We start from the raw sequence: 26,902 nt of genomic DNA, 5'->3' as shown, positions 1-26,902 counted from the left end.
GTGACTGGCAAGGGACATTCATGTTGAATACAGGACACCATCCATCCGTTTTCAGAGTTTCTTTATTGCTCATAAAAGTTGCTAATAACACTGCTTCTTAAAACACCCATATATCATGCTTCAAATGAGCAGCACACATCTTAGTAAATTCCTATCTTCATACAATACTGATAAAAGTAAATTCAGAGTGATCATACAGTGGCTATCTGCAAACTGATTTTGTTTCTGTTCTGTTATTAGTGATTAACACATACAAACATAGTTTGCCTTGAATCCAACGATTCATTGGCCACAATCAGTTTAGAACGTCCGATGAGAAACCAGTGCTTGCAAAAGGTTCCTAGGTGTGTGTTGAATATGCACAAAGGATTAGAGGAATGCATGTGCGATTCGGCTGCAATGCGGATTAAAGCGGTATGATGCGAAATCGCGACAATCAGCGTTAAGGGGTTAATGTGCTGCTCGTGTGAATCAGAGCTTCTCGCACATGGCCCGCTCCAACCATATCGAAGGTGTGGATTTTCATTCCAAACTGTTTGGTTGCTGATCCACCAGGTGTCATGTCACCTCTCTGGATGAAGGAGGTCTGTGATGATTCTCAGATGGATCAAATATTGTACTTTTGTCCTCCACTACATTTATTTCATAACTGTAGTTACTACTTCCAGCAGTACATAAAGTCATTCTAATTTGCTACATTTTCACATGCTGCAATAATTAAATGATGAATACATTAATGCATTGGTAATGTTCCTCTATGTTTTCTTAAGATGCAACAATAATATGAAAATCACGTCCACCCTGCAGCGGTCAGCAGTGAAGCAACCACCTGATGCAAAATGTCCAAAGTTAACACAGGGTGAAGCATCGCAGCATGTGGCAAATGATGAATCCCGATTGGGGGGCGAAGGTTAAAGCAACGCTGGCGTGGTGTGTAATTTAGAAGTAAGGCCACTGAAGCTGAGACTTTTGCGCCTCACAAACACATCCAGGGCAGTATTCATCACTGAGAGTTTAGCCTAGAGTGTCCTCTCTAAACCGAGAGCATTTCTATTTCACCATTAGAAATGAATATGATATCTCAATAAGTTATCCTTATTTCAAACATAACTCTCATTATACTAACTTAAGCTAACGTGTCTGATCAAAGTAAAAAAAAAAAAAAGAAAAAAGATATTGAACTTATATATTAGCAAAATGCTGAAAATTGTATTTAGCAGGCATTATCAATCATTTATTACATGTATATGAGATCAGAGCTAAATGTGGATTGGTCATCTCTCTTGTCTAAACATGCAGCTCTCGGTTTCACTTATAGAAAACAGTAACATTGATTCATCAGAGTGTGTAACTGTTGCACTGCAGCTCTGCACAGCCCAGCTGATACAATGGATATGTATTTTTTGTACAGTTGTGTGACTTAAGATATACATAAGATAAAGCATTTTGGCGTGAAAGCCTGCATTTTTTGTGACAAACCAACCAAAATAGGTTGAAAATGCAGTTCAGTTCAGTTAAGTTCAGAATTATGATGATGGTAATTGTAAATAGACCTCCTGTCGTGACTTAGTAAGCTACATGCATTGGAGGAGCAGCTTCCCTGTACCAATAAAGCAGCTGTTCCCTAGGAATTGTGGGAATTTGTGTTGGATGTATGGACTCTGTGGTTTAATGTGACCCTGCTGCGGGGACGGTAGGTTGTAACTCTCTACCACAATCAGTGTGCATCTTATCATATTTTCAGTGTTAAGCTTTGACTGAAAAGATGAAGACTTAGTCATACAGCAAGGCTGCAGGGTCTCTCTCTCTTTCTTTCTCAAACACAGCAACACATTCACAGCACACTGGCTGGGAGGAAGCTGGAAGACGAGCGCTGCTGGGTCCTTAGATTATAAGATAGAAGGGGAAAACACACTCTTTCATCAATCCTCCTATAAGTATTAAAGCACTGGAAGTCTGCCACCGGAGGAGTTAATCTTCGGGAGTTTCTGTGTTGAGACAGTGTAAAGTTTCTTTCTCCCCGGTCGGGAAGAAAGAACAGTTTGTGGCAGTCAGCAGAGCCTCTGTTGCCTTATCTCCCACCCACTGCGAACTCTGCCACTCGCGTCTCCCTGAGCCGCCGAACTGGGGCATTATCTCAGCCTCTGTTGCTCACATTAGGTGGACCTGCTGGGTTGACCTAATGTGAGCAGCTCCCCTCTGTCCATCCATCCATCCTTCCCCCTTCCCCTCGTCCTGCTGGGCCTCTTCCTTCAATCACTTCCTGCTTCCCTGCCTCCCCTCCCCTGTCCATACCAAACTTTCCCTCATGTTTGCAGTCCTTTCTGCCTCTCCTAATACCTTCGCCTCCCTAACCCCTTGTCGTGCTCCTTGTCATTGTCCCCTCTCGTCAAATCCTTCTTTTTCTCATTACTGGCACCCTCCTTTCCTTCCTCTGCCTACTCCTAATACTCTTACCTCCCTTGGCTGTGCGTATTTGTCCCCTCCCTCCCCCTCTCAGGTTCCTTCCCTCCAGCCTCTTCACTTCTTTTTCTAATTACAGATTCCTTATTTTCTTTCCTTCCAACTTCCTGACCTTCCCCACTGAACCCCTCCTATCCTATCCCATCTCTCCTGAGTATTAAGCCCATGCTGAGTTCCAGCAGGGCCACAAATACAATCAGATAATGCTGGACCTGCAATCAGACTGGCAGAAGGTAGCCTCTGCAGAATGGCTGGCACAGAGTGACTGCACTCTGCAGATGCAAACACTCTGTGGAAGGTGCGAGGAAGGTTTCACGCACGTAAGAAACATTTGCGCTCAAACCCACACACAAGGTCAACAGCGCACAAAGACATGCTCGCAGAAGAAACACAGCAAAGAAATGTCATAACCTCATGTTTAGATTATAAAACATGAAGAAACAGGAATGTATTCCACCTCATTTATGCCATGTGACAGCATCATAATTGCACAGTGAGACATGTTGCCAGGAGAGGAAAAAGGTGGCTCTGCAAAGTGTTCATTTTTATTGGCAGGAACAAGTAAACATCTCCCCTGTCAGAGCAACCTACTGTAGGAATATTTTTCCCCTAATGTACTGGCACAGAATGTGCAAAAAGTTATTCCCATATTACCCCCAGCTTTTGGAGAGGTTTTATGTAAATTTCACACCATGCTACAATTTCTCTAAGCTTTCTATGGGTGTCAAACAGGTATTTTGGTTTTGCCTCAGTCAATAATAGGTTCACATTTTGACTACAATCACTCTGTTTCTTTGTTGTTTAAAATGTTATTTTTGTGCCTTCCATGGAGGTCGTAGAAAGGGAAATGGATGAGGACTGGATGACTGGACTAGATCAATACAGTCATTGAAACAATGTGATGGATGTCTGTGGAACTGGAGAGCATCCACCTAAAAAAAAAGGTTAAAGGGTTAGTTTGAAATTTTGGGAGATATGCTCGTTCACTTTTTCAGGGTTAAATGAGAAGACAACACCTTTCCTATATTTGTCCATTCAGTGCAAAGACACAACCAGCAGCTTTTTAGCTTAGCATACAGCCTGTCTCTGTCAGAAGATAACAGAATCCACCTAGCCTAGCAGCTCCTCTAAGCTACAAATAAAACCTTGAGGACCAGTGTATGTGATTTGGAGCAATCTACTGGCATAGATGGAATAAAATATTCATAAGCATATTTTCATCAGTGTAGGATCACCTGAAAATAACATTTGTGGTGTTTTTGTTACCTTAGAATGAGCTCTTTATATGTACAGAGGGAGCGGATCCAATTCCACAGAGTCCACCATCCTTCTACACTGGCCCAGACCGGACAAACCGAACACTGGCTCTAGAGAGGGCCTTTTGTGTTTCATGGCCACCGTAGGGGAGGGTGAGGTAAGGTGTATTCAGTTGGTGGAAATCTTCAAGCTCACCATCACGAGCCACTCCTGTAAATCCTCCACGCTGCACCTTTAACTAGTGAACTTCAGAGGTGCTGGTGGGTGGAAACGGACTTCAGGAAACACACAGAAGAGTCGTTCAGCAGGAACAACAGGAAGTTTGTGAATCGCTAAGAATAGACGACAGTATATAGGAATGATGTTTGTGGCCGATCTTGATCTCAACATTATGCCATAAATGCTGCTTGATAAGCTCAGTTTGCTTAATTTCCTCCGGATGTTTGCACTTCTGTGAGCCAACAAAAATGGATACCGGATATTCCAATGTTAGTGTCACTGATGGGATGTCTATATTTTCAGCAAGCCACTGTTTCAAGACCCTGTAGGTTTGGCAACATACTGGAGATGAGAAATCATGCTGATTAGTGAAAGCTTTGAGCTTACTTAAAAAAAAAGAAAAAAATCTCTCATCAAACATTATATTATACCTAAATCTTTTATTACCTGGGACTCCTTGCTGAGATTTTTTTTAGGCTTATGAACAGATCTTATTTTTAGACTCTTTGTGAAAACAGCCCCCATAGTCTTATCCTCTATTTTTGTAAATAACATAAAATCTTTTCATAGCAGGCTGTGGTGCAGTGATTAGCAGAGGATTTAACAGCTGAATCAATAACATTAAAGAGCACCTTTGCAGATTTCTTTTCTTTGAAGTGGCTCTTCTCAACACTCTCAATCGCATCCCACAGTTTCATCAGCTTTCCATTTATGTCTGCTTTTTGGTGTCAAAGGTGCACCATGTAATGTACACGTCAGAATTTTACTTTAAAACATTCAGAAAATGATCTAAAATCATCAACAGAATGTGAAGACACTGTAGTTTTGAGATACGTACTGAGGTTAGCATGCTGACCGCATACTGACAGGGACAGTGTTACGCAGGCTGAGTTTTGTGCTGAGCGAGCTAATAGCTAAGGAGCTGAAACCTTTCAGACAAAGAACTTGTGAAGCGAATCCTTGTTGCTGCTGTGGCAAGTGCCACTGGAAACAGGAAACACTGCCTTTTCCTACTCTGCAAGAACAAAAGCTGTGGTGACGTCTGAATATATCAAAATCGGTCACCTGCAAAGCAACAACCCACGACAGTGAGCAGCTCTGGCTTCGCTTCTCGCTTCGACTCCTGCAAAGACTCAGTTCTGCTCAAGACTGACCCAAACATGGAAAACCAGCTGCAGGTGGCATCATCATCATCATCATCACTACCATCTGACGTCAAAGAGAAGCAGTTCCAGCCATCACAGAGGTTAGTGTGACATATGTGTTCAATAATATAGTATGGCCAGGGGTGCTGCCAAAGGGGGGCCCCAAGAGAGCACCCCCCATCACATATGCATAATAAGCTTCTCTCATAGATGCCCTGGGCAACTTTTTCTGTTTGTTGTTGGTCTTCTTCTTTGAGGCTCATTGGGGGTCGGCAAACATCTGGTTGTCTTTCCGGTTTGAGACTCTGTTTCTTCTTTGATTATTGCAGCCATGTGTAATGTAGCCTGTACTGCCAGCGTCTGATGAAACTACATTTTGCATAACTGAGTTTATTCACTCCAAACCAGTTCATGGAAATGTGCCTAATTTGAATTTTCGTGCTTTTCTTTTCAAACATCCATAATTTCTCTTCAAATTCACTTGACAATTAGATGGAAACAAGACCGGTGTTAACCGCAAGCTTCATTAACAGGCAGTCGAAATAGGAAAAACAGGAGATAGAGAAAAAAAAAACCCACCATAGGCCTTTTCACCGATGAGATTTTGACATGTCACAGTAGGAAACACACAAAGGAAAATAATTACAGGAGTGATGGCAGAATTTCATCCAGCTGCTGCAGTTCCAGGGTCCGAGTGCATTCTGGCTCACACTGTCACAGCTTACTAAGACAAATGAATAGAATGGAGCCAGTGTTGATGCTGGTAACAACTGGGTTAGGCCTCTAGATGAACTGGCAAAGTCTTGGGTCTAGACTCTAGAGGACTGGCTAATATATCAGGGGAAGCTAAAAGAGGGAATGGGGAGCAGGTGTGCAGTTGTGATAAAGGAAAGACCCGCTGGGGACAACTGCTGGACAGGGGGGGAATGGCAGGGTTCTGAGCAGAGGGCAGCGGCTGGTAAAGAAAAGGAGGTGCAGAAGGATTATAAACTGGCTGTCGTCATGACAATAAATCTGTTTTCCTCAAATTTTGTTGGTCATATTTCATGTTTAGGATACATATGCCCCCTTCACTTTTAGTTTGCTTGAAACCAGACATTGTTTTTCAGTCAGCTACCCACTATTAAACTCCTCTGACTCTGCTCACAGTCAATCCCAACTCGCAAAGTGAAATTTTGCACAGTCAACATGATGGTCTATCATCATATCTGTAATGATGCAGACCGATGCAAATTATGAACTCCTTTTTATTATTAATACCAAATTTATTGGATTTTGCAACCTTGGTTGCTTCATGCACTCACTGATCTCTGGTTAATCTATTCAAGTAGTTTGAAGGACAGGTGGAAAGTTACACACTGTCATCAAAATTTTCTGTTTAGAGACAGCCACTGTACAAATCGCCTGCCTCCCTGTGAGGAGATCCTCTCACAGTTTGTTGTGCAACATTTCCCTCATGATGGTGTCACGTCAGCTGCTTCAGTTGTTTTCATTTTCCCATATCTGCCCCCCCCCCCCCCGTCCTTGCCTCCAGCCACTTCTCACTTCCCCCAGGCGCACCATGCATTTCTGAGGAACTTTCCTGACCTGCCATTCACCACCTGTGCACCAGATGCCCTTGGACTTTCCCACCAATCCTTGTCACCTGATTCTCACACCCAAATGTTCACATTCCCAGATCGTCCCCACCTGCTCACCTCTCATTATCTCATCAGTCATTCGAGGTAGATAGCCAGCTCAAAGGGCCCTTTCCCTTTGCCAGATCGCCATGTTGTGCATTTGTGGTTCTGGCTGCTTGGCCTCCCTTCTCATGCCTGACCGCTTATTTAAACACACTCAGTGAAGTCCTTTTTCTTCTGCCTGCTCTGCCTCAGTTTCTGCATCCTCAATCCTGTTTCCTCGTGCACGTCAGTGACAGATGGTACATAAGGTGGAGCTGGCATAGAGCACACTGGAATGACACTCCGCCACATTTTTTTTCCTCCAACAGAGGAAATATTTGCAGTTCACGTAACTGCAGTTCACGTACACGTTCAGTTGAAATTCCCCTGCATTTTTTAGAGATCCAATCATAACATAAGTGTGGTGCAGTCGAAGTTATTGAATTGGCATTTAAGATGTGTTGATTGATTCCTGGTGTCAACTGATGCATTGAGTAACATGCAAGAAAACATTCCACCTTAAAAGTTACTGTTTGCTGCTGGTAGCCTTTGAGCGGCACAGCGAATTTAATGATTTCCCTGGTCTATAGCTAGCAAACACTAAGTCAAGAAGAAAAGGCTGTAAAACATCCATTCATTCATCTGCCTCTCTATAAATCTATGATGCATTTGGAAAGAAACATTACAAAGCCAGCTAAACTCGGCCGGCCTGCGCTGAATCCACAATGCCTGCAGGAAATGACAGCTTGCTTATTTACGTTTTCACAGCCTGTTAGATGAGCTTGACCTCTGCCTACTCTGCAGCCTTTCCTCCGAATGGAACTACCACTTGTTTTCATCCGCCTGCATTGCTTATTGCCAGGCTTACCTTCAGTTCAGTCTGCTTTTGTATTATTCTCAACATGATTAGTGTGTTCATAAAGTCAGTCTAACATTTGATCTTGTGATCAGTTCGAGTTGACTCATGTATGCAAACTTGCCACCATAGGAGCAGTGATTACATCACCTTGAACATGACCCACAACTCAACCGTGCAGCTGGATGTATGTGTCATAGGTGCACTCCTGTACTTAAACGCGAAGCACTGCACCTCTAGCGAAGCTATAGTCTGTGCCTCAGATGCCAGTGCTGTCCAGGGGTTCAGTTACACATCAACTACATCTGTTACCGTAACGTTGACTTAACCTAAGAGCTGAACCCAAACCTCATTCAGGGTCGTCACTGAGGACGCAGAGGTCATGTCCTCGGTTTCCTTGAATTTGATGGATTTAACTACCTGTGAAGCAATCTTCATTCTACAAGGCTAGTCAGAAATTCTCATGGGGCTGGAGCTTATTTAGTCCTAATCTTAACTCTAAAACCTAACCTTAATGCAGAACGAACTAAGCCCTGAAGAACTGAAAAACATGTCTGGGAGAGTTTTGCCCATTTTTCTGTCATTGCAGGGCCATTTACATTCTCGTACACGTGCACAGACTCTCTCTCTCACACACACACAGTTGTGTTTCCATCATTTTTGGGGACATAACATAGACATGCATTCTTTTCCTAAAGACTTACCCAAACCATAACCACTTCTTGCCTAACCCCAAATCTTAACCTAAAGTTAAGTGTTCACTCTAAAGTTTAAATATGTATGTCATGATAACATTATGTCCCCTTAAGGAAGGCGAGTCCCCACAGTGTGACTGTAAACATTTGCATACACACATGCTCATACATGCAACCATTCGTTAATTTCACAAGAAGTCACGGCAGCTGCAGGACTTGTCTGACAAAAACAACCCAGCAGAGTTTTCATTTCCAACACAACATTTACTGTGAAAAATAACTTACATAAGAGCAGGGAGCACGAGGCGCTTTAAAGTTTCCGTTATTGTGCTTTTATGAGACGTACTGTATATCCAACAAAAACAAAATTACATGGGTGGAAGATCACAGACTAAATACACTGCTCAACTGATTATTCTGAAATGCAACTAGATAATAACAGGTTTTTAGATTGTATATCAGCACACAGAATGTCTGTTAATGCTACGTATAATGAGAAGGTGGAATAATGCATATAAACAGTCTTATTGGATTTTAACAGACCAAAATGATGCCACGCTTTAAAGAGTCACCGGGGCATCAAAAACCATATGGAGAATTATACTGGGCAGTTTTTGTTCACGGCACATGAGCTCTTCAGAGACTAAATAGGCCGTGCTTGTTCAGAATTAATTCAATGGTACAAATTATACACAAATTATGCACATTTTAGTCATAATACTTGTCTTTCCAAACAACCTTTCAGAACTTGATGTCAGCCGTATTCTGAATTACAAGCCTTTTTTATGCAATACAAAGCAATACAAACAAAAAGTGACTTCAAAAGCTGCTTACTGTAATACATTATTTAGATCATGTTTGGCTTTTAGATCTTGTCAGCCTCCATACCTACAGCTCCATATCTCCTTTCACTTCTCCCTCTGACAGACAAGCCTTCCTTGTTTCAAACGGAGATTCTAAGGAGAGTCGGCTGAAGTGCAGAATCAATCATTCGGAGAGGCGTCGGACGAGCTTTTTTTTGCCCTCGCGCTGCTTTCATTGCTGTTCCAGGAGGGCTTGGTAGATTTCTGATTTCAGAAATCGCGGATAACAGTCGTTTTCCATCAGACCGTATATCAGTCTCTGCGCCCTGTCGAAGCAATTTGGCCCCGGCTGAGAGACACTTTCACTGATTTCTTCTCTCGTCACACAGTCAATGTTTATCTGTGTTCGGGAAACAGCGACCTTTATTTCACTCATGAGTTGTTTCTGTTTGCCGATATTTTTGCATTATCATGCCTGTTCAGAAAGTTAACAATGTGTTCAAATAATAAAAGAAAAACAGGGAGGGTGGTCACATGATTGTCATTCTAAAAGTGGCACTGTGGAAGAGTGACAGTGACAACAAGCAGTTGAGGCTGATTTGAAGTTGCCCAATTCTCACTTCATCCTCTTCTCACTTTACAAAAGTCATACCTGTCTGGGAGCATCAACTTGGACAAACTCTGCGTAGATCCTTTGGGCAGCAACCATCATTTCTGCCTCACTGGTAATTTTCTTGTAGTCCTCACAGGCCAGCCAAAACAGAAGGTTCTCCTCACTGTACTCTGTCCTCAAGAAGTCCTCAAACACCAGCCGGCCTGCTGCACAGAGGGAGCACAGACCCTTTGAAACCTGGACAGTTTCATTTCAAACACTCATCAGAAGCTCAGTTACAAGGTTTTTAAGGACCTGGTTAGTCTGCCATAATCCTCCCTTTTTCAACCTTAATTACAGGGCGTCTAGCTTAAAACAAAATACACAACAATTACAAATACTACATAATACCAGGTGTTTCTTCAAGGTGTTACTGAGTCCAATACACATTAATGCACATCATATTCTATATTACCCCAAGCCGTACAACTATGACTATTGGTGATCATTGAGGTACAGACTGCAAAAAATGAAAGATAGAGACCCTGATGTGCCAAAAATGATGCTGTCAATCTTAAGTTATTAATTATCTTTTTTAAGTAAGACAATGGGCCTCATGTAAGAACACAGTTGCAGTCTTTCTAAAATGATCTTACTCTCAGAAGTCAGACTCACTAAGCTCTCTTATCTGCATAAACTTGTCATGAATTCCTTGTTTTCAGTCGGATGAACTGCACTTCTTCATGTGAGATTCCATCGTTTGCATAATCGACACCCCTAAAATTCCCGCATAAGGCTTCTTGTTCCACTCGGTTTGTGGGCAAGCTTCATTCATAAGTGTAGCAAGACGACTGTCACACTGCGCTGAAATCAGCAAGTTTAGCAGTGTCAGTAGTGGCCTTACGTGACCCGAAACTATCAGGAAATATTAATAGTACAGCTTTCAACCATGTGTCATCAGAGCAGCGCTGTACAGTGACAGTCACAGACATAAAGACAAAATGGTTTGACGAGAAGATAGACTAAAAAAATGTCTTATGAAAGCAAAGCGGCCCGTGACTGATGTGAGAGGAGGGGGACGTGACAGTGATGCAGATGTTAGAGCAGGTGATGTTACACTGAACGGGTTGATGCCTGAAGAGCCTGAGGTAGCTCCCAGAGTGAGATGACTGAACTGTGCAAACTGTTATGTTGAAATATTATATTCATATTAAAAAACTTGAAGGTGGGGGTTAATTTTGTCTGTTTTTTTATTGTACATATTTTTTTAGTTTGTTTTCGTATCATATTTAAGATTACTGACTTACAGCATGTGCACAAAATCTGCACATGTGCAAAGATATTAGATTCAGAAGCTCAAGAAGAAGAAGATTAAGATTTTCAGGAGTTATGAGGCGATCACATTAAAAGAACATCAGGCTAGAATTGGATTTAAGAAAATCTTATCAAAATCTGACTTAAATCAGTCCACTCAAAAGCTTCTTCCAACGACCTTTCAGATGAAATGAAATGACCTTTCATGGTCATGTGATACCTGTTATCATGATTCATCCCGGATAAAGACCATGAGATGTGACTGAAAGCTCAGAAAAAAAGAAAAAAGCTGACATTATTTTGTCGGACATATCGATGCCGAGCTCCAGATTTTTTTTTTCAACCCACTCAGCAGCTGATTTGTGCTTTCTCCCCATTTTGCCTCCACTTTATTTTACCAGAGGATCTCTGACCTTGCGCTTGTTACAGGAGGACCTTGTTTACTGCAGGCTGTCTTCGTGCAGCAGGAAATATAATATATTTGTGGGCATGGGGACATAAAAGCAGGTGAAAAGGTTTAAACCAACCTGCTCTTTTTTAGAAATAACGCTTCATAAGAGCAATGAGACTTAGCTAAAGGTTAAGCCGTTCTTTTATCTTTCCCCTCACATTCCCTCTTCCTCAACATAGTCCTTGTTAGCTCAAAGACGTCAGTGAACAAAGAGGCGACGCAGCAAACTGCCAGGTATTGTGGTGGATGTCTGGAGGTGCTTTTAACTTCAAAACCTTCAAAACCAAACCCTGCATCCCAATGCGCGCTGCCTCAGCATCGCATAATTGCACGCACCTATATTTCCTGTTATCTTCTCCTCGCACCCATTACCTTTTGTTACGGGAGTTTTCACGGAGCTGTGATTCTAATGCAGGTGTAAAATACTTAGCACGTCTACTGGGAGCACAAACAAACAGCTAACTGTGGGCGCCAGCGTTATTCACACAAATTGCTTTACATAAATCACAGCTGGTGCTCTGACAGTAATTGACAAGAGACAAAATATTGTCTAGAGGCCGCTTGTTCACGGCTATGAATCACTCTCGGCCAATATCTGTTCCTTCAATCATCCCAGAGCCGACTCTTTAAAATCAAACGAGATGTAAAGGTATATGAATGCCATCAGGCTGCGAGTGCCATGTGCACAAGTATTTATTTTTTCCTACTGTTTACCAATTTGTCATATGCGCCACTGTATTTCTTCACAGGGAAATGGAGCAACTGGGATGCAAGACGAAATTTATCCTCTGGAGGACAGTAAATCTTGATGACAACAGGCTGAAATACTACAGATCAGCTGAATTCATTTCAGTAAAGTAATGAGAGGGAAGACATCGGAAAGAGTGAGAGAGGGAGGAAGAACCTGTCTGCCTCTCTCAGTTGTTTTCAAATGGCGGTCAGGTGAAAACCCAGTGAGCGCCGGCTTTATAAATGAATAGGAGCCGGCTTGAATCACCCTTTCTACACTTGCAGCGCAGATTAGGCCTCTTATCTCTGCCAGTGTCATCCTCCTTAAATATATCCCCAAATGGATTTGATGAACCTGAAGGAGGAACATATCCTCGGTCCCTCCTAAAGAAGCCCGAGGGCAATTGGAGATGACGTGCGGGGCCGGGCAGCAGAGAATGGCGAGGGCGAAGACGGAAGGCAGAGAATGGAGAAAGGAGCGTTTGACAAAAGAGTGAGAGGAGTAAATCCGTGAGTGAGCTTACTTTTACACTCCAGGAGATGGTCGAGCGATTCTCCCCACGCCACAACGTCATCAACAGGAGCCCTGCAGAGCAAAAACGGCGGTCATCTTCTCGAACACGATGCACAGGGACACAGATGTGCCCCTGTCAGTCATAACTTCATTTAAAATCCAAATTTGATCTTCTTATTAAAACACAGAAATGAATGATTAATGGTTCGTCTGTTCGTGTTTCAGCTAAATGTCACTTTTTATTAGCTGCTATAAATCAATCATATTGTGACTTTATTAAAAATACGGACAGCCACCTCATTTTGTCAGATTTCCAATACTAGAGGATGAAATTAACGACAACTCACATCTCAGCCGATATTGGCTCTTAAGTGAATACCAGTATCAGATGTCCACGGGATGTAGGTTCCCTCCTGACCACAGCCACATGGAGAGAGATCAGAAAAGTCTCAATTAAAAGTTCCTTTTACACAAAGTCTGGTGGAGGAAGCTTTCAGAGTTTGTGCCTTCAAAGTTTGATTTCAGTGAAAGAACAGAAAAAACAACTTCATGGACACATTAAGAAACATTTAGTCTTGTCCTTGGTTGAGGTTGAGCTAATTTTAAGCACTTTTATAGATTGTTGGGTGTCTTAATTTGTAACGAAATATCATATTTAGATATGTTTGGTCAGTAAAGTCTGCAAAGTAAGAAGTAATTATAGCTAGAAACAAATGTAGTGGTTTAAAAATGCAATGATTTCCTTTAAAAGATAGTGAGACGGACGATGAATATAGCAAAAAAATCTAAACACTATAAAGCCAATAATTAAAAATTTGTCTTTGTTTAAATGGCCACACAATGGTCTTCCTTGATGGTTTAATAAGGTTATATTATTGAATCACTGAAACCACTGTGGGGGCTGCACTAACCCATACTGAAAATCCTGTTTCTGTAAGTGTGAATGTAACTTGTCTGCAATGAGTTAGAGGCAGCACGGCAGCTAACAGCCACACCAGCAGCATCCTCTTGTCATTACTTGACTTGTTTTCGGATCCTAAATTAGATGAAAATTTAATGATCCCTTTGGGGAAAGTGGGTCGTTGCAGCAGCAGAAAATCTGATAAGAATAAGCCAGAGCAGTGAATGTAGTACAAGGCATTACAGCAAGTGAACATGCTGGAAAGTGGAGCAAATAAACAAAGAACTTGTGTTTGCGCTGACAGGCTCACAGGCTGGAGTGGATGTGCAAGAGCCACTCACATTATCTGATGTGTGGATAACAACTACTGTACAGAACATGTGTATGACAGTATAAAGTATACATGTGCATTGTACGCAGACAGGTAGAGCAGCTTCTGGATGAAGAGAAGTACATCATCATAAAGTCGCGGCAAGTTCCCAGAATTTTGCTAAAGCCTATTTTTAAATGTACTGAATGGGTGAAATTTATGCTAATGACATGTTTGATTTTTGTCTTATCTTTGATTATGATAAACTGCACACAGAGTAAAGTCACCACTCCACATCCCCGACAAAATAAATCAGAGGGCATGAAGCTGTCGCTGTGTGAACACGAGAAACTACAGCAGCCAAACCCAGCAGTGAGGGGTGGCTGCAGGTTCAATAAGGAAGTAATGCTACCGTTGTGGTGGACAGTGTTGAGGAATGCTTATTAAACCTTCATTTATCTCGGGTAACACCCTGCTCCACAGGCACATTCACTGGCTCTTCGTCTGTTTTGGTAGTGGTACCAAAACACTTGCCGCTATTGGGCGATGGCCTGTTTTTTTCTGTGAGCGCCGGGCGGACCTTGCCAGCTGGTCGTCAGCGTCGGTACCTGGAACGAGGCCGCTCCAAGCAGCACAGTCCCGCCGCCCGCCGCTGACTGAGTGTCACACAGATCTCTCTGCTGTGACAGCTGTCCAGCTGACAGACCGGAGAAGAGACTTGGGCTGATCTGTGTGTGTGTGTGTGTGTGTGTGTGTGTGTGTGTGTGTGTGTGTGTGTGGCGACACACATCTGTGTTGGAAACGAGCCACATCTTCATCAACAGATTTCCACTTGCTCTTCCATCATATTTTATTGTACAGACTCACATTCACTTTCTGCAGGTGACTTGAAAAGTCCTTGAAAGATGAAGCTAAGCCCTAACACACACACACACACACACACACTGACTAGCCTCTGCCCTGTGCTGTGTGTGTGTCCACTTGACATTAAATGACACATCCACAAAACGATACGGCCCATACGGGTAACTTCATATGCTTAGCTGCTAAATGCGGCCAATGTGACTATTAATGGAAACAGAACAATGCTAATGTTCGCTAATGGTAGCGTTAACGTTCACAAGAGGCCTAAACCAGCATGGAGTGGCTGTAAAGAGGGACTTGGAAAGCATGTATTGGCATAATCAGGGCATACTGGTACAATTCTGTTCTGTTTTATTGTGCAAAACACAATAAAACCATCTGTGTGTGTATAAACTCTGACCTGCGCCTTTTCCTGCTCAGCAACGGACTGGATTTTGTTCGCTGCCAGAGAAGTGGTGGTCCAAGCACTGTCCTCCAAAGTCACTGAATTCCAAAGAAAGTTTGATGTCCCTGTTAATAAGATAAACCAACTGCTGGAAGCGAAGTTATATGAAAATGAAACCACACACACAAGTTCCTTCAGCTTTAACAATGCAGCTTTGAAATGTACTTTCAAGTGATGCATTATCAGAAAGTCCCTCAGAAGTGAGGGACAAGGCATCAGAGGAAAGGCAGTATCCGAACACAGCCGTTCATTTTTTGGATTGCATCATGCAGAACACATTCAGCTCAAAGAATACTCGCTCGTCTTTGTACCTTTTTCATGTTTTCTTAGGGAGGGAAGGAAGGAAGTGAAAGACAGCCGGAGGCATACAGAGAAGCACAGAGAAACAGAAACAGAGCGGGAGAAACTTCCAATAAAGACTGCGGAGATCACAGGAGCCCCATCAGAAACACTTGCGCGCACACTCGCAGACAAGAGACAACCATCCACAAAACACATCCCAGTTTTATTTTAGCAACGTTTTTTTTTTTTGGCTGGGCGAGATCAGAGAGAGTCAGTCATTACCGAAGAACAAGGCAGACCGAAGGGGGAAGCGAAACACTGGAAACGTTCAACAGTATCAGAATCCTCAGTGCCAGACAACTAGCTTGTCCACAGTCTCGAAGCTTAAAGCCAATTTGGAGCTCATACTTACAACATGTGTTTTCTGTTGCCAAAAAAACAGCTGAAGTGTGTTTCGTGACTGCAGGTCGCTCAACAACACTCTGATCCTGAGCTGCTTCTTCTCCCTTACCCTGACTAACCCTGCAGGTACAAGCCCATGCATGTTGAGCTGCGGCGCAGGCAGGCCCGGGGTTTACAGACATGTCAGCTCTCACTCTTTACTTCTTAAACTCAAACTGCCTCTACCGGAAATATGTTTCCTCTCAGTACTTTGGTTGTAACAAGCGGGGAGTAGTCAAGAAAAGGAGTAGTAGGAAAAGAGAGTAACGCCACAAACCTTATGAAAAGTTTAAAAGCCAAAACTTCAAGCAAATCGGAAGTTTACAATGCAAACTAGAGGGAGAAAGGAAGGCAGAGCTGTGACTAACCCCGCATTGATAGTACTGCTGCAAGGCTCAAGATAATCATGCATCCTCTGGAGATGTGCAATTCTCCGAGAGGTGCGCATATTTGACAGTGAGCCGGCAAATACACTTTTAAATTTAGCATAAGCAACACCTTTTATAGCCTTAGTGTTCCATGATAAATCTGCACGTGGTTGATATGATCATTAATAAACGGCGACTCAAAAAAACAGTATTGGGCGAGATTTATGTGTAGCGAGAGACAAAACTGCAGAAGTGATTTAGTACAGAAAAACTGGCTTGAGAAAAAGGAGAAGGAGTGAAGAAACCAAGTGTTTCCAATGAATCCACACACCACGAGGTAAAAAGAGTAAAACGCCCGGCGTTAATTCAGCAGTTATTTGACGGTTGTATTAGCAACGCATTAGCTCTGGACTGCTAGCAGCAGAGGGAGTAAATCACATATCAAGCTGTATTACAATGAGGCAGATAATGCTTTAACTGGACCGTTTGGCTTGTCAGTATTTTTGTTTGGTCACAGATCTTGTTAACGGCACCGAGCTGTGCCAGCGGCGGGTGATGCTGCTCAACTGAAACCGACTGCTGGTTATTTGATATATACTTCAGGCCCCTCTGAAGACATTTTTTCTCGGGCTTGTCTTCCTCCTTTTTGGAATCCTCTTTATTTATCGTCCCGGTTTTTCTTTGCTCTTGCAGATAACGGGAGTTCAAAGTTTGTGATATCGCTGATATTTGTGACAATACAGATGGTAGCTAATGCCACTGCTTTTAGCATCACCATCCCACATGGGACACTTCTCAACTGAGAGTTTTAAGTTGATGTGAACATCAGACTCTAGCTCACTTTGACCAGTGATGCAGACACACAGAATCCATCGAGGATGAACGTCTGAACGCACTCGAGCACCGACTGGAAGGTGATGTACTGCAAGTTGGGAGGTCTGTTTCCTCACATGCCGACTGGGTCATAAATGAATGCAACAGCTAAGTAGTACACTAAAATGTGGTATTTGTTGCAAGAAATAGGCAATGTGTAACAGAATTTTGATTCATATTCTATCAGAGTTTAACAGATCTGATTTTCATGAACAGGATTTAACTTGACTTGGTCTTGACTGAAGCTCTGCTTTTTTAGCCTATAACCTTATTTTAAATAAGCCTTTAAAAAGTACTTCTAATAACAAAAGAGCACCTATTACAGGGATAAAAGACACAACAGTCAGCAGCCTACTGGGATCTGATCATTATAGCAGACAGGTGCTCCAGAAGCACAGGTGAAATATGTGTATTTAAGAAAGGGAAAAGAAAGCTGCTTAATTCACGGCACGCTGTTTTGTAAAAGTGAAAAAATGAATCATGGACTCTTCTACTCTGAGGGATGCGTGATTAAAAATTAGACCAAAACACTCATCAGCTGCACGCTCAGGGTTAGCCGTAACAATGATTCATTCTTTTGTGTTTCAGGTCCCATGAAAAGTGTTTTATTATTTAACGGGATCTGCTTCCTGTTGAAACAGGACCGTGTGGGATCAGCCTCAAGTGTAAAGCTTCTATGAATGGATGAGAAAGGCAGTTTGACAGGAGAGCTCAAAAGGTCTGATTTCTGACAACTTTCTGATTACTTCTGATGATTGGTTGTATGTTTTAGTCACACTTTTCAGTACAGGTTGATACAAAGGCCTCAGCCACCGCCCCGCCATTACACACAAAGGGCAAAGAACAGGGTGGTACTGGAGATCTCGAAGAGGGTCGCGCTTTGTTGGCATTGTTTAGGAAGCAGGTTCGTCATTGTGCCAACCCTGTCGCAAGACAAGAACGTCAATATTGCACGATTCTACAAAAACCTAATTATGTTCAATGAAATGGAACATGGAATAAAAAGGCAAACGTTTCTCGCTGTGCGACTATTTGCTGACCAAACAGCATGGTCTTCCAAAACAGTTAAAGGGGGCTGAGGGAGTAGTCTATATATGTTTTGCCATTTTCAATCTACATCTCAGCATGGGGGATCTAGTGTGAGTGTCTGTTATCTGCTATTGTTATCAGCTATAAAGAGCAAAAATATATTAGACATTAGATAAATATTACTGTGACTAGTCCAGTAATGTCCAGAATGCGTTTGAAATGTCCGATTATTGACGTTTCTGCATCGAGACATAATCTTTCAACAGAAAATCGTGATGCATGTAAGACCCGTACATGATGGACACACTACTTCCTGCACTGACACTCAAAGTTGCCACTGGACATGAATTTTGAGGTACACAATTGTCCAATATAGATGTAAATCCTAGGTTTATTGTCCTGAATTGCACGATGTCAAGTTTTCCCATCAGTGTCCATAAAAAGGTCTGTAAGTCTGTCATCTCAGCTGTGGGATACTGGACCTTCTTCACTGTTGCAGCCTCACTTTGTGATTCAGGCAGATAACAATGGTGGAGGCCTATTTTCACACACAAGTCCTGCCTTGAGGACCTCTAAATTTATCATACACGCAGTGCTTGGCAGGTGTTACAGCATTTCTTGGTTGCACTACTCACCCGTGGTTATGGCACAATATTTCCTCTACATGTTATTGGAGCCTATTTCTTTTGCATGAGCCAGACATCTGTACAGGAACGAGGAGGATCTTTGACCCAGTTCACACAGAACCCCCGTAAGCACCAAACTCTCCGGAGACGACCGGTGGCAGAAAGAAGCAGATGCTCGAGTATCAGGCAGAGGTGGGGTGCAATGTCCTCATCTAGCATTGAGAGGGAGAGAAGGGGAGAGGGATGGGGCTATGAAAATGACTGATGGGAACACAAATGGCAGCGCTGTGATCGGGAGGCAAGGGGAGGGGGGGGGGGGGGGGGGGGGGGGGGGGTGTGTGAAGGTAGACGAGGGACGATGCTGACAGCCGAGCGGGCCTACCTGTCCGCCCATCTCTCGTTTTCCGTCTTGATTTGCAAGTCCTCGACGGGACACTTGCCGGGGCCGTCTTGGAAAACAAGAACAGGTGTCATAAAACACTGCTGCGACTGGGATTTGCATCCGTAATGACCCCACTGGAGATGCTGAGAGTATGATGTTCGCAACAAAAACCTGTCAGATACGCGCTCGGAGTGGTATTCATCACCGACTCAGCTGCGACCTCTCTGCCGTCCTATCACTTTACGATGATGGAGAGCAGCTTTTTCGTCTTCTCGACACAATTACTTGTTTATCAAAGCATTTTCCTCAGCGACCAACTTTGGGTTCAATCGTGGCAGAATCAGACTTACATGTTTAATGATTTTGAAACACGACTTTATATAGCACACCTGGCTAATACACGGGTATGGTTGAAAAAGATGTTGCGACGGCTGAGCATGAGGGGTTTAGAAATTAAAAAAACCCCAGCCTGAGTGACTCACACAGCTGTCCTGATGCCATCTAACATGTTTCATAGTAATGGCCAGACGTCTGCAGCGTGTTGAACAAGTCCTTCAGTGTGAAGAGATCACAGATTCATCTCGAGAGCGATAGCTAACGAAAGCCCAGGTAACAGTGAGATGAACTGTTACATGTAAGAGTGTGAATAGGCTGTCCAGTCTACAGTATCTCAGTCATGGCAGCATGGTCTTCACTTCATTTGTACACTGCTGTATGAGCGTCCCAGCTGTTCTGTGTTTTGCACTGTTCTTATGTTGTATTCCCATGTGAAGAAAACATATCATACTTAAATTATTCATTTTGAAGAATGTAACAAGCACACTTTGTGCTATTTTTTTCTCCTTCAAGTATACTTAAGTGTACTCAAGTAGCTCTTGAGTAACACTTTAGTAACACTTGAGTGTTCCTGAAGTGTAAATAGTTACTAAATTGGCACAACTTGTTACAAACTTTAAGTGTGCTGAAGTCCACCAGTGAAAATCAGGATTTAGGAGCATTTAAAACACACTTGCAGGAGAATTGTATAATATAGCCAATGTGTTGGAAATATACTTAAATATACTTGAAATTAAGTGAAATTAAAGTACAATTTCATTCAGCATGCTAATAGCTATTACAAAGAAGTTCAAAATAAGCACACTTTATTACTATTGGAAGTATTTGTAAGTAAGTATAGTACACTTTTAAAAAGTACACTTAAGTACAATTTATAATAAGCTTACAATTATGGGCACTTTTTATAAGTACTATGAAACTACTATAGTAGTATGCTTTATATTAAGCCCAACAAGTAAAAGTGTACTTGTAATGACTTTTTTATACTTAAATTCTACTTCTAATACACCAAAGTCTACCACTTCTGACATGGGTTGTTAAAATGAGGCTCATTTGAGTGTCACATCAGAGGGGTAACCTACTGCACAGCTAAAAAATGATCACATGTAGCTGGTCTGATTCAGGAAACATGATGCTGATCACATATCAGATAAAACATTCAAATTAACTGCATGTTAACTGCATAATGTTCACTGCAAACATTTGTCTATTTTATTACTGAAAGGTGATGGTATGTTACTACGGGGGTCGGTGTAACATTCCTTTACTATACGTTGGTCATGACAAACGTCTGATTGTCTGATACTGTGGTAAACTGAAGTGCAGATAGTAACATGTATGCGTGTATTTCGGGCCTGAGTGTGTTCCCTTAGAGGCATTAATGAAGTACGCCTTCTTCCTTCTTCTCTTTGGCGAAACAGAGCTAACCACAAGTTTAATGGACTGCAAACAAACTTTGAAAAGTATAGCTGACAATCTGAACACTATACGTCCCTTTTGTCTGCGGTTAGTTCAGAGCTGTCCTGATACATAGAAACAACAGACTTGGCGGAGAAAACACAAGGCCAGCATCCAGTGCAGGACCAGGCTGATAAACCACTGCCTCAGCACAAGCAGTTTACTGTGTAGTTGATGACAACTTGCTTCCTCACTTCCAACAGCAAGAAGCAGCCGTTTTCAGCAAAACAAGCTCTGATGAAGCCACTGTACGCTGCCTCCCCTGCACCGGTTAGCAGGTGGACGTGGAGCATTTAGCAGCCAGACCCTGAAGTTTGTGAAGGTCAGAACAAAGCAAAGAGTGAATATTGGACTCAGAACATAACTCAGAATGAATTATAATGTTGGTTCACGTCTGCTGTATGTTTGCGAACGTGCTCATCTTTATAAAATTGTACATCATGATAATGATGCATTTACAGCTTGTTCTGCTGCCCCCAAGTGATCAAATAATCATTTAGAGAAGAATAACTAATGGATATTCTGAGCTTAGCTGAAGCTAAACCAGCGGTAAGAGAATGAACGCATGAAATGTATTCACAACAATTTCAATCACTCAGTTTCAGAAACAGCCAAAGACTTTAAATGTGTTTTAGTATTTGTGTTTTTGAGATATTCAAGCTGTTTGTCCTTCTGTTCCCAATGCATTCAAATGAGAGTTTTTCCTGTGTGTGTGTGTGTGTGTGTGAGCTGCTGAAGGACATTTCTTCTCAACCTGTTTACGAGACACACTCCGGGGACACGCAATGGGAATACAGTGCAACAGTTGTGGATGGGAAGAACGTCTGTTCAGAAAGAACACAGCGAGGTCTGTCTTAAATAATGCACCTCTGCTCAGGAGATTTTGATAATTAACGTACATTTCATTTACATTCATTTGCATACACCATTAATGTAAGATGGCAATCATTTGGTTGGTGGGGGCCATGGGAGAGCCACACACAGCAACCTCGGTTTACAACATGCTATTAAAAGCTGCCTGTAAAACTGTTTCACTTCATTGTTTATTATTGACAATGTGGATGTAGATGGATGTGCTTTCTCATGATTAAGTGCATTGCTGTATGTTGACTTTTACATGTGGAAGCGAATTAAGAATGAAGTGCACACTGGGACTTGCTGTCCAAAGAGCAAAAGGAAATGCATTTTCTAATGATCAGATGCATGATCAGAAAGATACTAAAAATGAATGCAAAGCAAAATAGTTACTAAAATAACTGGTCTGCATTACAGGCCATCGTATGTGACGGTACCAGTGACCCACACTGCCTCAACCCCAGAGAAGAATGGCCACCAGAAAAAAGGTCAACGGTGTAACCAAATGATTACTGTGGGGAAGCAAAACTTACAAACACTTGAAGTGGCAGCAGAGGCTCTAGATACAGGTTAGCTTATTGCATTTTCATCCTTATTTGAATAATGCCAATGCAGCTCATGCACATTTAGAATATGATTGACTATTCTCCACACATTCGCCTGACTTTGCTTGTCCCCTCTGTGGAACTGAATCCACACGTTGCACGTACAGTACAGCAGACCCACGGCGACGGCTGCAGAGCTTGTGCTAACTCAAAATGTTTAGTAATGTGATTGTTTATTTGAATCTATTGAACAGTTGACCAGCCGGACGCCAGTGGGATCCATAAGGATTAACGACTTACCATGAATAAATCATGAGACATAAAAAGTTTTTCATCAACTGAAATGCTCATTTATTTATAATGCACAATATGAATGCTAATCATGGCGACTTAGAATAGAACTGGATGTGCTGTCATTATAATAATCGGAAATGACACATTATAACTATCATCATCATAAAAAATAATCAAAAATTGTTTTAGGAGGATAGTTTGTGGTTGTGGTTTTGCTAATTTGGTGTGGAAGAACTTGGATGGGGTTGGGGTCAGAGCTCTGTGCGGGCTGTGTTGTAGCACCCCTGGCTAATACACGGGTATGGTTGAAAAAGATGTTGCGAGCATGAGGGGTTTAGAAATTCAAACAACCCCAGTCTGAGTGACTCACACAGCTGTCCTGATGCCATCTAACATGTTTCATAGTAATGGCCAGACGTCTGCAGCGTGTTGAACGAGTCCTTCAGTGTGAGGAGATCAAAGATTCATCTCGAGAGCGATAGCTAACGAAAGCCCAGGTAACAGTGAGATGAACTGTTACATGTAAGAGTGTGACTAGGCTGTCCAGTCTACAGTATCTCAGTCATGGCAGCATGGTCTTCACTTCATTTGCACACTGCTGTATGAGCATCCCAGCTGTTCTGTGTTTTGCACTGTTCTTATGTTGTATTCCCATGTGAAGAAAACATATCATACTTAAATTATTTATTTTGAAGAATGTAACAAGCACACTTTGTGCTATTTTTTTCTCCTTCAAGTATACTTAAGTGTACTCAAGTAGCCCTTGAGTAATACTTAAGTAACACTTGAGTGTTCTTGAAGTGTAAATAGTTACTAAATTGGCACAACTTGTTACAAACTAAGTGTGCTGAAGTCCACCAGTGAAAATCAGGATTCAGGAGCATTTAAACACACTTGCAGTAGAATTGTTGTACATTTGTTGAAAAAGGCCCCAGGTCTTATTGCCCAGCATCAATGGGCGACCTCATCAGTGCTCTTCGATATTCCTGCTTCAAAAAGAAGCTGCTACAGCAGCAGACAAATGCCTATGGTTTTTAAACAATCACCTATGGCTGTAATATTGGGCTGTCCACATACTTTTGGCCATGTAGTGTATATGTGCCCCATAAAGTACTTCTTGCAAAGTTTGCTCATATGTGAGGTCAAGGAGAAGTAAAAATGGATTTAGAGACTGGGGGAATTAATGCAACATTTAAATAAAATGCTCAATTTAATTATAATTAACTTAGCTCAGAACGCATTTGGTCTGGGATTTCAATTTCTAATCAATTTAATCTCCCTCTCTCTGTCTGTGCCTCTCTTTCCGTCTGTGTCTTGCTCTCCCTCTGATTACAGATGGAGAGTGACTCTGAGAGTTGATTAGCCTTCTTCACCCCTGTTTGACTGTGTCGACCCTATTCTCTAATGACATTACGCTTGACACAGCGCTCACAGGGCATGTCCTCTTCATAGCTGAGCTGCAAATGTACCACCACCGAACACACTGCATTAGATTTCACATAAAAACTGGAGAAAAAAAACAAAAAAAGGACACACATATATATATATTTATGCATAATTTAACAATGTACTTTTGGGAGGTAAAGTGGCTCTGAAAGTGCATCTTGGGGGCCCACATATGTCCGACAGAGCTTCTTTTTTTTTTTTTTTAGCTGTAATGCCATTCTGTTGTAATGCAGTAAACAATAAGGAGCATTAAAGAGGGTCTAGCTGAACTATAGCTGCTGCTGTAAGGAGAAGGACTGAGAACCTGATTTGTGGGTGACGTAAATATAGCTTTTTAATGTTTCCTGTCCTTTTGTAGACTGTACAATCCAGCTCCACTGTGGGGAGCTGTGTCTCTGTGTCTGCTCTCTCTCTCTCCGGCTTCCTTCTGTCTGTCTGTCTTTCTCTTTGTCCGTCTCTCCCGGGCACATAGCATCATATGCAGTGGCTGTTGGCCGTTGTTGTGCATGTTAAAAGCTCAGCTGGGAAGTCAGAATCCCTTGGACTGATGCTCTGTGGCCTCAGTGTTTCACAGCTCTGTAGCTTGGACCGACCATCTGGGTTCGGGTGGGGGAGGTGGCGTGTGTTTGTGTGTGTGTGTGTAGGGAGAGGAGCAGTGTGTGACGCGAGCGACAGAGTGTAGGTGGTGTGCACGCGGGCGTGTGTTTGTGTGCCTGTTCCTGTGCATGCTTGTGTGTTCATTCTTTAATGTGTCATCATGTCAGTCTGCATTGTGCAGGTGTGTATGGTGGATAGTTGGGGTGTGTGTGTGTGTGTGTGTGTGTGGGGGGGGGGTTATCTCTCTGTTGATCTTTATGCATATGCAATGATCCTCTACGCTGTGAGCAGCCCTTGAATTGGAATGAAAAAGGTGGTGTAGCTCCAAATTAGCAGCTGCACAGCATGCAGCTTTTATGGGCAAGGAGTCTTTGTTTTTGTCTCGTTTACGAGGATGAACGACTGAACAGAAGACTGGGCTCACGATTATAGTTTCTCTTTTTCAGACACACCTTTCTCCAAGAAAATGGAAATAAGCCTTGGACTTTATTGTCTCATCCGTGACGTTTTTGTAGTTGTACGTGATTTAATGTCCTCCTTCTCATAATGTCAAATAAACTGAACTCCATTCTGTATGAAAACAAAATATCGCCGTATAAAAAGAATTTTATAACTCTTATAACTTAGACTGTAAAAGAGCGACATACTGTAAAGCACACACCTATCAATCAACATCGTAACAATTTAAGAATACGTGTCATTAAGATTAAGGACAGATTCAAGATGGTCATTAATGTGGGATTTCAGAGACTGGCTGAGATTTTGTCCAGCAGCTCACAAAACTCACAGAACTGGTTTGTCTGGGCGGGAAAACGAATCCTCAGACAGACAGATTTCAAAAAAGACGGAGCGAAGGTTTCTTAAATTTCTTAAATGATTTGTGGAGGATTCCAAAAACACTGGATCCTACACTTCACATAATGCGGTTTGATAAACTCAGTAGCAGTTGTCATTAGATCCTCTCAAAGCTTTTGTGAATTTCACATTTTCGCTGTTTTCAAAATTGAAGTACCATTGAATTAAGAGCGTGTTTCTTTGAAAACTGTCAAATTTTATTCCGTTTGAAATCCCCTCTTTGAAATAACCAGAAAGTTATTGAAGTGTCCAGGTTTTCCAGTCACGTTCACATGACCTTATTTTTATTGGATCGCACTCCTGGCAGAATGTCTCTTAACAGGACAAAAATCCATTCAGGCATCATTGTTTCTCTGGTATCCTGCGTGTTCAAGTTTAAAGCCTTCGTGTTTAAAGCCTTTGCATTCAACCCCTAGAAGCACAATAGAGCAGGTCTTCACACGCATGACGAGGATGCACGTGTGCGCGCGAGGATGCCGTGATGCACATTCATGCCAATGGGGTCGCATCATTCCACTGATGTGCAGGTTGTGGTATGATGCCACGACTATTTCTTGTAAACATGGATGTAAACATGGCAGGTTTCAAATGCTGAAGAAAAGTCAGCTTTGCAAGTGTTTTGTGAGGAATGAAATGCATTTGTCATGTTTGTTCGACCTCAGAGATACACAAAATGTGTGTTTCAGCAACACTGAAACTGAACTGTTGTTTGTTGTTCAAATTTTTGAAAACCTTTAAATCTCACCAACCCAGAACCTCAAATCTGAGCTGTATCACTGTTAAAACATTAAACATTTGCACTTCCTGCCTGAATTTGTGAACCCTAAAAAATAAAATTACCTACTGAAAGTACAGCACATAGATTCACATAAACAAAATCTCTCAATTAGGTATTTAGTTGCATATGAGATTCAAATCTTTATGAGCTTCCTTTGCCTTCAAAACTCCCCCACAACCACATTAGACATGACATAGTCCTCCTCCGCACTAGTAAACTGACTAGCTGGATGCTGATGTAATTAACAGCACATAATTGGGTTAAAATCCAATCATACAAGATGAAATATACAAAAAAAAAGCAACATTCAAACATTCATACAGTACACGCTATATAAGCATTAATATGTACACAGAAACTATATAGATCTGTTATCTCACATATAGATACACATGTATCTACAATGCAATAAAACAAACAGAGTAACCCATATATCGATATAGACGTATGGTTTTTGGCAGCAACACATGCATTGGTATTCAAAGCATTCACTCACTGAATGCTCACCCACATCACTC

The 26,902-nt window shown here is 42.1% G+C and overlaps 1 protein-coding gene across 2 annotated transcripts; it reads right to left on the bottom strand.

The window, feature by feature from the left end:
* Positions 1 to 8,545: 8,545 nt before the first annotated feature.
* Positions 8,546 to 16,041, bottom strand: LOC121605282 (regulator of G-protein signaling 8-like). 2 transcript variants are annotated; one of them, XM_041935148.1, is made up of 6 exons: positions 15,914 to 16,041; positions 15,175 to 15,257; positions 13,047 to 13,112; positions 12,710 to 12,771; positions 9,752 to 9,918; positions 8,546 to 9,499 (listed from the first exon to the last, which is right to left on the bottom strand). In XM_041935148.1, coding segments are annotated over exons 3-6 (399 nt in total). In that variant the 5' UTR covers positions 13,049 to 13,112; positions 15,175 to 15,257; positions 15,914 to 16,041; the 3' UTR covers positions 8,546 to 9,331. The 2 variants fall into 2 exon arrangements, with proteins under 2 accessions (XP_041791082.1, XP_041791083.1); XM_041935149.1 differs by having other exon boundaries at positions 15,175 to 15,284; positions 15,914 to 16,036.
* Positions 16,042 to 26,902: the final 10,861 nt, after the last annotated feature.

Source organism: Chelmon rostratus, chromosome 4, assembly GCF_017976325.1.
Source record: "Chelmon rostratus isolate fCheRos1 chromosome 4, fCheRos1.pri, whole genome shotgun sequence".
Lineage (NCBI taxonomy): Eukaryota > Metazoa > Chordata > Actinopteri > Chaetodontiformes > Chaetodontidae > Chelmon > Chelmon rostratus.
The sequence above is the reverse complement of the archived record's forward strand: the minus strand, read 5'-3'. Positions and strand labels throughout refer to the sequence as shown.